The following is a 12,295-nucleotide window of genomic DNA, read 5'->3' as shown; positions in this document are numbered from 1 at the left end:
AATAGGTCTATGTTGGGTTTCCCCCATAGCTTCGTGATCTGATTGAAAATTCCCTGGTTCAACTCCCACTCGCCCTGTCTCAGTTGTGTGCGACTTAGGAAGTCCGCCGTCACATTGTCTGACCCTTTTATGTGTAATGCTGTCAGTGAGCCTAGGTTCCCCTCTGCAACCTGGAAAATTGACTTTGTTAGCTCCATAAGGGTACAGGATCTCGTGCCTCCCTGATGATTCAAGTAGGTGACTACTGTACTGTTGTCTGAGAACACTCACGTAGTGGGACCTGAGGGAGTTTAGAAAATACAGGAGGGCACGCTTCACCGCTAATAGCGCCTTCATATTCGAGGAGGCTGCCTTTTTGTCCTCTGTCCAGACTCCTTGTGCAACCTGGTTGTCCAAGTGAGCCCCCCACCCCCTGGGGCTTGCATCTGTAGTAAGGATCTGAGAGACCGGTATCACCCAAGGGAACCCCCTGGATAGGTTGGATGGTTCCGTCCACCACTGTAGTGAGTGAGCTGTTACGGGTGAGATGTCTAACCGCCCTTCTAAATTTCCATGAAGAGAAATTTCTGCCGCTAGTATCTCCCACTGGAGATCTCTTGTATGAGCTTGGGCCCACTGGACAGCTGGTAGGCAGGCTGTCATTGAGCCGAGCAGGGACAAGTTTAGTAACCAACCTAGGTTGGACAATGATTCCATAGTCTGGTTCAACTGGTCTCTGCAATGAGAGGGGGAGTTGCCTATCACTAGGAAGTCATCCAAGTATGGAACTATCAGGATGTCCCGCTCTCTCAAGTGTGCCATGACCTCTGCTATGATCTTTGTAAATACTTTCGGGGCGATGGCCAGCCCGAATGGGAGAGCATTGAATTGATAATGCTTTATTTCTCCCCTATGGTGACTGCTATTCTGAGGAAACAGCGGTAGTCCATGTGTGGGGACGTGATAGTATGCATCTTTTAAGTCGAGTACCGTCATGTAACAAGACGGAAACAGCATCTTTACTGTGGATTTTATTGTTTCCATTTTGAATGGATGAATCACTAGACATTTGTTCAATCCTTTCAGGTTCACTATTGTCCTGAATGTCCCAACTGGTTTCTTCCACAGGAAGATAGAGGAATAGAAGCCTTTTCCTTTTTCTTGGTGGGGAACCTCCTGCAGTACCGATTTCTCCACCAGGGTCTGAATCTCCTGTTGTACTGCCGCTTGCTCTTCTATTGACTGCCTCTGTGGGGTCACTAGGAAAGAAGGTTTGGGTGAGGTGTGAAATTTTAATTTGAGGCCTGTTTTTACGATGCTTAGAATCCAGGAACTGCTTGATATCTTTTCCCAGGTTGGGAAGAAGAGGCTCAATCTTCCCCCTACCTGGGAGACACCTTCATTGGGGTTGCTTCTTGTCTGCTGGCTTCCCGAACATGAACCCCTTCCCTTTGCCTCTCCCATCTTCCCACTTATCCTGGGAGTTTTTAGGCGGCTTCCTCTGTATAAATTTCTTGCTCCGAAAGCGTTTGAAGGGGTAATTGGATGGGTTAGGGAAAGACTTCTTTTTGTCCCCTGCTTTTTCAAGTATATCGTCCAGTGTGGCTCTGAAAAGGAATTCCCCTTCACAGGGAATGGAGCAGAGTTTTGTTTTCATTTGCAGGTCCCCTGTCCAGCACTTGAGCCATAGAGCCCTTCTTGCTGCGTTCGAGAATGAGGCTGCACTGGCTGTCAACCTGATCGAATCCGCGAATGCGTCCTCCAGAAACGCCGCCGCACCTCTCATTAACGAGACGGAGTCTAGGATTGCGCCCCTTGGGGTTTTGTTCTTTAGTTGGTCGTCCAGCTGATTCAGCCACACCATCAGGGCTCTAGCTGTGCAGGTGGCGGTTATAGAGGGTTTTAGTCCTCCTCCGGCTGCCTCCCAAGCTCCTTTTAGGAATGCATCCGCTTTTTTGTCCATGGGGGTCTTTCAGTGTCCCCCCCCCCCATGTCCTCAAAGGGCACAGAGAATTTTTTTGAGGCTTTCACTATGGCCACATCCACCTTCGGTGCTTTGTCCCAAAACGAGCAGCTTGGCTCCTCAAAGGGATATTTCCTTTTTGGTGCTAGGAGGCCCTTTTTCTCTGGCCTTTTCCACTCCCTCTGTATAAGCGCCTGGATTTTATCATTCAAGGGAAAAGACCTCCTCTTCTTCTGCTCTAACCCACTGAACATGGCATCCTGAATGGCTCTTTTGGGCCTGGTGTCTACAAGTCCCATAGTGGTTCTGATTGCCTGTATTAGGTTGTTTGTTTCCTCTATAGGGAAACAGCTGCGACCGTCTACCGCAGAGGACGAGGAGTCGGATGAAGTGCTATCCGTGCCTGATGAAGAAGATTCGCTCTCCCTATCACTATGACACCAATATAACCTGAATTTAGCAGATATTTGAATAAATCAGCCAAATATTTATATATAATGATAATAATTCTACTGTATATAGCAGCTAAAAGAATGGTAGACCATTCGAAATATTAAGAAAAACCAACAAGAGAGTGTTCGAATTTGGGTCAATAAAGAAGTATTATATTATAATCTGAATACAGAAATTCCGGATAATAATAAAAGAAACAATATCCTTAAAAAGTATACCTTTATTTAAATGGGGTAACAATAGTATACAACCGTGTCCTCCGTGTAAAATAAATAAAAAATAGACATAGCAGGCTGGCAAGTCATTAATCTCAAAAATACATATATATATATATATATATACATATATATAAAAAATAATCACAATATATACAAAATCTTTCTCATTTAGATACGTAGGGATAAAAATAGTGATAAACACCCCGAGAAAAAACTTTTTTGGATGTGAACAAAATGTAAATTTCCAAACATTCAAAAGATTATCATCTTAATATAAAGTGCCAAAGAAAAAACAATATAACTATTGCAAAATATATGGAATATATAGTGCTTTCCCAATAGCAACAATATGTGACTTTAAACAAAGTGCCAGGTGCAATATAACCAAACAAGGGTATAATCATTCAAAGTGCCAAAGTGCATATGACTGGGATGGATAATGAGAGAGAATGAGAAAGATATGTACCTGGAGCACAGCCTGCCGGTCACAGAGAAACACAGCCCCGACGCGCGTTTCGGAATTAATCCTTCGTCAGGGACACATTGCCGGATCCGGCGTCTGGAAAAAACGTCTACTGTAACGTTTTTTGTCTCCGGCGAAAAAGCTGGACACGCCGGATCCGGCTTTTTCACACAATGAAAGCCTATGAGCGCCGCAATGCGCCGGATCCGGCGAAAGCCGGATCCGGTGGCCGGATCCGGTTTTTTTGGTCTGAGCATGCTCAGTAGCTCTGCCCACAAGACATATATAAAAGCAAGACAGTGGGACCCACAGCCACACCCAACATGCCACCCAAGCCAAGAACCAGGAGAAGGCAGCAGACATCTGCAGCACCATCAGCACCACCACCACCCCAAATGGAGCAGCAAATGGAACATGCTGAGGAGGGGAGTCCAGAAGCAGATGAGAGACGGTAATTATCAAATCCCCCATTCCTCCAAACTAGGGCCATGGAATATCAAGATATTCATTGGCCCTTTGTTTCTCTTTATTCAACAGCCGCCAAAGAGATGCAGCAGCAGCAGCAGCAGAAATGGCATCACTGGCAGCAGCAACAGCAGCAGCAATACCCACAGCCATGGAGTCTGGCCATCAACAGGACAGCACATCTTCTTCTGGGAGCCCTCCCTCGCATCGTCAGCGTTTGACGGTAAGTTTTTATTTCCAAAATCCATCATCTCTGTAATATATGTCTATTCATTGACTTTTATTTCAAAACAGGAATCACAAGATGAAGAGGAGCTCCCAGAAGAAGAAGGAAGGGGTGGACAGACACCTGGAGTGGGCTCACAATTGGTAAGTTTTTTGCATCAAACGCAGAAACACAACATCACACTACACACAACACATAGAAAACAATGTTCTGCAGACCACACACAGCAAACAAATGCCTACATCCAAAGACATAACATTTTTTGTTTTCTTCTCTAGTATTCCCAATCTGGTGCTCGGCCAAGAGGTCCTCGCAGTGCCTCCCAGGGTCGTCGGCGACAGCAACGCGGCGGTCACCAGCGTGTAAGTATAAATATTTTTGCTTTTTTTTTTGCACTTTTTATTTCATTTCTTTTGTGGAGGCTAATTATGTTATTTTTGTCTTTTTCTTTAACAGCCTTCACAGCGTGCTCCCGACTCTGACGGTGAGGATGGAGGGATTGATGTGGACCGCCTCATCGATCTCGTCAGAGAAAGGGAGCCGCTCTGGAATATGGCTGACCGCCGCCACGCTGACCTTATCGTTACCCGACGACTCTGGGAGGAAATCTGTTCTCTCCTTGTGGGCCGCTGGGAGGACCTCGAAGCTCGGGCCCAGATTAAAGAGCGTAAGTATATACAGTACCGGTTGCTTGATGTAAACCAGTGTTTCCCGAACTCCAGTCCTCGTGGTCCCCACGGATCATGTGTTCAGGATTTCTATTTACTATGGAAATCCTGAAAACATGACCCCTGGGGACCATGAGGACTGGAGTTTGTGAAACACTGATGTTGTATACTAACCACTCCTTTCTCGTTTCAGGGAACAGAATTGTGAATCGGTGGCGGTCTGTGAGGGATCGTTTCAAGAAGGAGTTCAATAAAGAGATGTGGGCCCCGAGTGGATCTGGAGGACGCAGGAGCAAGTACAAGTACGCACAAGCCCTGTCGTTCCTCCGGGAGACAATGCTCACCAGAAGGTAAATATTACACACCACGTGTGAAAAGAATGTTAGATGTAACTTTTTTTTCAGCCAGGGCCATACCATGTCAGTATTTTAATTGTTTTTTTTTCTCTTTATTACACAGCACGGTGAGCAGCACTCGGGAGCCTGCACGATTGGACCCTTCTGAGGCGATCCCTGAGGAGACCGGCACCGAGGGACACTTCGACCGCCCCGGTACATCTGCACCTTCCCAGCCTTCCCACACATTTGACCCATCTGTCCCATCCACCAGCACAGGAGCATCGTGGCCGCCTACATTACATGAAGCTGCTGTTGAGGAGATCGCTTTCCCTTTACCCCACCCTTCTGCCCCTGCCACCTCTAGTACACCTGCGGGTACTGGGCGGCAGCGGCAGAGGGGTCAGGAAAAGAGTTATGCGCAAGAGTTCTTGCATCTGAATGCATCTTTCCAGAACTGTCTCAAAGTCTTGTCAGAGCAAATCTCCGCAGGCTTTCAGCAGATCAACTCCAGCATTCTGGAGGTGAAGACACTTCTGCAAACCATGCATTCAGAAGCAAGATCTTCGCCAAACCACACCTTTTTCAGGTCTGTTGTGGAGCGCATGGAAACGCTATCTCCTACCCAGCAGATGCATGTAATGCATTCGTGCCACGGTGCTCTACAGCAGGTTACCTCCCAACCTCCACCTCCCACCACTGTAGTTCCTCCACCTGCACCCCCTCCAGCCACTTTCCATCCTCCCCCTCCTATTACATCTGCACCCCCTCCAGCCACTTTGCATCCTCCCCCTCCTATTACATACCAGCAACCTCCCCAGTACCAGCAACCTCCCCAGTACCAGACATCTCCCCACTTCCAGCAACCTGCCCCGTACCAAACTCCTTCCCCGTACCAAACTCCTTCCCCATACAACTTTCCATCAACATCATCTGCTCCTACAGTCCCTGCCCAACCCTCCACTCCACCGCCCACCACCTCTTCTGCCTCCCACATGTCCACCCATTCTGTAGCTTTTTCCACACCATCACCTCTAACTGTTCCTTCCCCACCGCGATCCCAGTCCTCTCTCCACACACCCAGTGTCGAAGTGTCCCGCAGCCCCTCCAGCAGTATTTCCACCCCACACTACACAGATTTGTAATGTGTGTTTTTTGTAATAAAAATGCCCATTGGGTTTAAAACCTTTATTAAAAAAGTTTTTTGCACTTTAAAAACATTTTACAAAAAAAAAAAAAAAAAATTAAATAAAAGTTAAATTATCGTTTCACAATGGTTGTCTGTCATTTCTTTCTGCGGCGAACTATGTTTTAAAAAAAGGTTAAATACAGGGTATTTCAAAGGTAAAAAGGTATTCAAAACCAGGTATATAACTGTGGGTAAATTTTAGCTTTTTGCCACAGTTGTGTTCCTGGTTGTGTTTGAAGCAAAGTATTTCACCTAAAAAGTTGTGTTTATTGTTGGTGATTTCCTACCAATGTACACAACTTTTGTTAAAAGGTGAAATACTTTGCATAAAACACAACCAGGTACACACCTGTGGCCTAAAGGTAAAAATAGTAAGACCATGACAAGATAGCCAACTTTGGTTGGCAAAGGTATATACTGTTGGTCCAGAAGGTACACAAGTTTGGTTAGGGCACAAATCTTTCACACTCTGTCATCCCAGTGTACTCTGCCTTGAGGTGACATAAAGTATAGTGCAAAATTGTCCCTCATTACTGAAACCGTCACAGAACTTCTAGTGGTAATATTTCCAATGACAACATCCATCTTCGCCAGTAACTTGCTCTTCTCTCCAACCTGCACTTTCTTCTCTACAACCTGTCAAAGAAGGGCTGTAGGAACATGCTATATCTAGTTTTCCAGTAGCCAATCCCGTTCGGAAGGCCACAAGGGTAAATTTTAAAAACCGGATCCGGCGTAATCCGTCGAAAAACGGATATAAAAACGGATAGAAAAACGGATGAACCGGATGAGACGGATCCGGTTTTGTCTGTCAAGAACAAGACGGATCCGGCAGAAAACCGGATCCGGCACTTCAGGTTTTACAAAACATTTGCCGGATCCGGCATTCCGGCACGACGCCGGATCGCGCCTGACGCCGAAAACCTGATGTGTGAAAGTAGCCTTATATTGTTTTTTCTTTGGCACTTGGCACTTTATATTAAGATGATAATCTTTTGAATGTTTGGAAATTTACATTTTGTTCACATCCAAAAAAGTTTTTTCTCGGGGTGTTTATCACTATTTTTATCCCTACGTATCTATATGAGAAAGATTTTGTATATATTGTGATTATTTTTTATATATATGTATATATATATATATATATATGTATTTTTGAGATTAATGACTTGCCAGCCTGCTATGTCTATTTTTTATTTTTTATTCTAAATTATTTATTTTACACGGAGGACACACTTGTATACTATTGTTACCCCATTTAAATAAAGGTATACTTTTTAAGGATATTGTTTCTTTTATTATTATCCGGAATTTCTGTATTCAGATTATAATATAATACTTCTTTATTGACCCAAATTCGAACACTCTCTTGTTGGTTTTTCCCTATCACTATGATCTGACTCAGGCTCCTTTCTTTTAGGCTTCTTATGCTTTTTCCCTGAAGGGTTTTGAAGGTGTTTTCTACTTGGTGGACAATTAGGGCTCTAAGGTCAGAAGCGAACCCTGGGGATTCCTTGCATATTATATGTTCAATGCAGGATTGGCAGAACCTTTTCCCCCACGCTGTGGGGAGCTCCTCCTTGCATAGTGGGCAAATCTTGTGGTTGGCCTTCTGCGTACACTTCTTCCCGTGTAAGAGAAGGAGGACAGGCCCTAATTACAGTATATACGTTCACGTAGTCCACTTACCCACCAGACCGAAGAAGGATACCGAATTAGAAGCAGGCCCCGGCTCGGATCGCGGTTTGTCTTTTGGGACCCCTGTCCCACCAGACTCTTTGCTGCGTCGGGACTCCGAGCGGCTGCTGCTGCTGTGTCGCTGTGCCAGGTCCTTGGCACCCTTCTTGCGGTGCTGCTGCGGTCATTTCCGCGTTTGCTGCTGGTGTCCTGTGTCAGAGGACACGTCTAGCAGCTGTTGCTCTTCTAGAGGCTCAGAACTCATGGTGTCAGATATAGGCAGCGCTGTTCCCCCTGCACGCTTTTAATCAAGCAGGGGGGGGGGGGAGCATCTTTTTTTTTGCCTTCAGTGTGAGAGACGCCTGTGCATCTCCAATCGGCTCCCAGAGATGCTTTGGCCGCCCACGTCATCCGGCGGTGCCCCCCCCCCCCCCCGAGCTCCCACTGTCATCCTCTAGTCTGGTCGGCCCCAGATCTGATGGTAAGTCTGTAGGTTCCCTATGGGGACAGTAAATCAACTGATGCGGGAGAGAGGTACCGCCTTTTTATCTGTAGGTTTCCTGTCCCCCTGGGGCAGATCCCCTCTCTCCATGGTGCCGTCATGGGGGAAAGAGAAAAGCACCAATACTTTCAGTGGGTAAAATTGATCATCTTAGGATAATGGTCTCTGTCAGGGGACCATTACACAAAACACATTCCCCCCATCATGGCAGCGGAATTCCCTAATGACAGTGCCCCTTCTCAGCAGGATATTGGTTGGACAAGAATGTCTGAGGAACAGGACAAAGATCAATGTGATGACTTGTCTCCAAATTCTCCGATCTCAATCCAACCAATCGTATGTGAATGTGATGGAAAGAAAAGTCCAATTCTTGTTTGGAGGAAGCATCCAGCAAATAATGGACTTAAGGCGCCACATTAGAGCAAAGCCAGTTGAACTGTCAATTTCGGTAGAACCGGACAATGTCTTATGTCTCCCGACATATAATTTCAAAGTAGAGAAGGGTTGGTAGGAGAGTTGGGAAAATTTTGAATTCTACTCAAATTTTTGCAAAAATCTGCAATTATAGAATGAGATATTTTAATTCGCTCCACTTGAATTCAGCGAGATAAAGTCAGACAAAAGATTAAAAAATAAATAAAAGTAATATTGTCCTCGCCATACCCTCCCCGCAGTCACTTCTTACTGCCACCGTGCACTGAACCCCAAGGTCTCTTCACGCTAGTCTGTGACGTTAGAATGTGAGCCGCAACTTTATGACAGGCACTTTGGACCAAGATTGCTACCCTGCCTAGGCCTGGGATGTCTCTGCGCATGAGCAGGTACTGTACATCCAAGGCCTAGTTGCAGCCAGAAGTACCGGACTAGTGTGAAGATGCCCAGGGTTTCAGTGCACGGTGGCAGTAAGAGGAAGCGGCGAGGACCTTACAGGAGGGGACAGTGAGCAGACAGGCGAGTATAGGTTGTTTTTTTGTACATTCGGTTTATTATGCCCTGGGGCCTCCATAGACTTCAGAACATAATAAAGGATATTACATTTGTGGAGAAGAAATTTGCTGCAAATCGAATTTCCCGAAAAAAAACATGCGAATTTGGCTAATTTTAATTTTGTCAGAGCCGTTCGTCTCTAGCTGGTAAGGATTTCTGTGTCAATCCTTTTGTTTTCATGGAAAATGTATCATCTTCTGAGGTGTCTGGCTGCAATGAAAACCCTGTCCATAATCAGAATATATGCACGCTCGCTGGGACTGAATGTGTGTGTGGAAGTCAAGAAAAATGGCTGTTGACCATCATTGATTGCTGCTGCTTAAGACTCGGTGCCAGACACCACGGGACCCCTTTTAGGAGGTCTTGTGGAGTGGTTCTGATGTTATGGATGATGGATGTATATAAAAATATACCTTTCTTTTGATTTGATGATGATGAAGCATGCTGCATGGATCAGTCAGGGTCATTACCTGGTCTGAGCTGCCATTTCCCAAGTCAGAGTCATTGGAGCTCCCAAAATAAAGGCGCCATATATTGGACTTTGCATCATCCGGAGGAATTTTGACCATATCCAGAGAAGTGAAAGACTGTTCTAGGGCGCTGTCTGGTTCTCCTGAAGATTCATCAGATATACTGCTTTGGTTCAAGAAAATCATTGATGATAAACTGGCGTCGCTGTCGGATCCAGACCCGCTATCCTGAAATAAGAAAGGTGTAAGGGTATGTGCACACGTTGCGGATTACCCTGCGGATTTTCCCACGCGGATTTGGCTAAATCCGCAGGTAAATCTGCAGGTTAAATGACCTGCGTTTTACCTGCGGATTTAGTGCACATTTTGTGCGGATTTCCCCTGTGTTTTGACACCTGCGGATTCCTATAGCGGAGCAGGTGTCAAAAGGCTGCGGATCCGCACAAAGAATTGACATGCTGCGGAAATGATCCCGCAGCGTTTTTTGTTTTAGGCTCTCTTTAAAAGTACTGTACAATGCAGCAAATTCTGCTGCGGATCCGCAGTTGAATCTTAAACGTGTGCACATACCCTAAAAGTGGATAGTCATATGTCTGTAGAAATGTACACAAACAAGAAGCGAAAGGGGATGTGTGATAAAGAAAAACGTTAATAAGAAGATGTCAGTGTATGCATGGAAAGCCTGTATCCGCCACAGCAGGGGGCGCTCTATTCTGGCCCCTAGAAGGGGGTCTTCAGTGGAGGAGCTTCAATTTTTAATGACGTATCATGAGATAACTCCTTTATGTAAAAATAAAGATAAGGTGGTCCTACCTGGGGTGCGCTGGGTGCGAGGTGGGAATGGATCGCCTCTAACTGTGCGTTGTATAACAAGGCCTTCAGATCCGCTCCTGTGAAGTTCTCGGTGCGAATGGAAATGTACTGAAAATCCACATCGCGGTCTAATGTCAAAGAGCGACTGAGACCTTTAAGAATTTCATATCGAGACGCCTGTAAAATTAAACCAAACAATTATGTAAGAAGGAGGGGATCTAATCAAGGCTTAAAATTTGGGGCTGTCACCTGATAATCTTCCTTTAGTCGGCCCTGATCCCTGGGGGGATGTGGGGCTTGGATTTGGGAATCATGACTGTAAAATCCAAAAGCCCCTCCAACTGCTCGTACGTAGTATATAGTCTCGCCATCTCCATTCATTTATGGTGGGAGTTGTACTAATGCACAAAAGCCAGTCCCAGTGAGCAAAACTGCAGGGTAAAGCATCGGGCCGTACACATTAGATGCTTGCTCTATGTGTTTTCAATGGGGAGAGAAGAGAAAGCCGAAGTCAGACACATCTAGCAGAGGCTTATTTCCCTTGAAAAATTCTCTCCCCACTGAAATTCGAGTAGCTCAATCCAGGGGAGAGTCAAGAGGCCTTCCTACACATTAGAGGGTCCGGATGTCTTTCATCTAATGTGTTTGGAGGTCTTAGGTCAAGGAAATGGCTTTCAGACTTAATATGACCTCCATTAGACACAAGTCTCAGCTAACCTTTGCTTCTGTCACCTTATGGACATGCTGGCGCCTACCTACTAAACTTATGCCTGTTTTGGCATAGATGGGATTTGGATGTATTTGGCATCAGGAGCCATTTGCAGAAGGCGAGTATAAAACGTGATACAAGCATAGCCCAAAGTGCTTTTTTTTCCCCCATTCCTGACCTGATCTGGGGGTGGACAGTACAAACATTCATCCAAACGTCCAGGTCGAAGTAAGGCAGGATCAATCAAATCCGGGCGACTGGTGGCTGCCAGGACGTAAACTCCTAATAAAATGGTGAAAGGCATGAATTAATTATACAGTTTAGTTCTATATAGAGATCAACCAGTTTATGTTCACAGCCACCATGTAATAATGATTTTACCTTGCAACCCCTCCACACCATCCAGCTGCGTCAGCATCTGATTGACCACCCTGTCAGTGACCCCTGTATTATCGTGTCCCCTTCGTGGCGCGATGGAATCAAACTCATCAAAGAAAAGGATGCAAGGCTTGGCAGCCTGCGCTCTGCAATTCAGGACCATAGGAAGAAAGCTTCATGAGCACATCAACACATTAGCGACAAGATCAGATGTGCCAAATGTCCCTGCGCTCCTGGCAAACAATTGAGGCCGATGCAGGGAATATATAGCATTGCACTGAAGGCTTCGATAAGAGCGGCTGAAATCTGCCAGACCTGGAGCCATTCCTATACTATAGAACCAGCGACTTGTCAGCACTTTAGGTGCTGGGATTGTCCCTTTACACACTTTAAATGGCATTACACTGCACTGTAAAAAAAAAAAAAAAATCATTTACCTTGTAAAGACATCCCGCACCGCCTGCTCACTGGCTCCGATATATTTGCTGAGAAGCTCAGGACCCTAGAAGACACAGAATATTAAATGATTTCACTGATCCAGAAAGTTCATAAACCAATTTTTACATATCTCATAATTATCAAAATCTCCCCTCTGTCAGTCCACCATGGCTCTACCATGATGCCAACAAGGTGCACTGGAAAAACAAAAATCACCCTTTAACCAGACAGAAAAAAGTAGTGGCCCTAATCAGTAATAGACCGTTTTCTCTGTATGACTGCGCTCTCAGTGATAGCTGTGTCACCGAATAGGACCGCCCACTGGACTCCTAAGCCCAAAACGAGCAGGGATTTCAATAAAT

General features: G+C 45.6%; 1 protein-coding gene across 2 annotated transcripts in view; it reads right to left on the bottom strand.

The window, feature by feature from the left end:
- PEX1 (peroxisomal biogenesis factor 1) overlaps nucleotides 1-12,295 on the bottom strand; it is a 68,763-nt gene that overhangs the window by 7,853 nt on the left and 48,615 nt on the right. For both annotated transcript variants that reach the window (XM_073582018.1, XM_073582017.1), the window contains exons 17-21: nucleotides 11,933-11,997; nucleotides 11,499-11,641; nucleotides 11,296-11,399; nucleotides 10,409-10,585; nucleotides 9,596-9,823 (exon numbers count right to left, since the gene is read on the bottom strand). In XM_073582018.1, coding sequence (XP_073438119.1) covers nucleotides 9,596-9,823; nucleotides 10,409-10,585; nucleotides 11,296-11,399; nucleotides 11,499-11,641; nucleotides 11,933-11,997 — 717 coding nt within the window. The remainder of the gene's footprint in view (nucleotides 1-9,595; nucleotides 9,824-10,408; nucleotides 10,586-11,295; nucleotides 11,400-11,498; nucleotides 11,642-11,932; nucleotides 11,998-12,295) is intronic.

The sequence above is a fragment of the Dendrobates tinctorius genome, unplaced genomic scaffold (genome assembly GCF_039654945.1).
Source record: "Dendrobates tinctorius isolate UK_male_01 unplaced genomic scaffold, ASM3965494v1 ptg000070l, whole genome shotgun sequence".
NCBI classification, from domain to species: Eukaryota; Metazoa; Chordata; class Amphibia; order Anura; family Dendrobatidae; genus Dendrobates; species Dendrobates tinctorius.
This window is presented reverse-complemented; position numbering and strand designations above follow the sequence as displayed.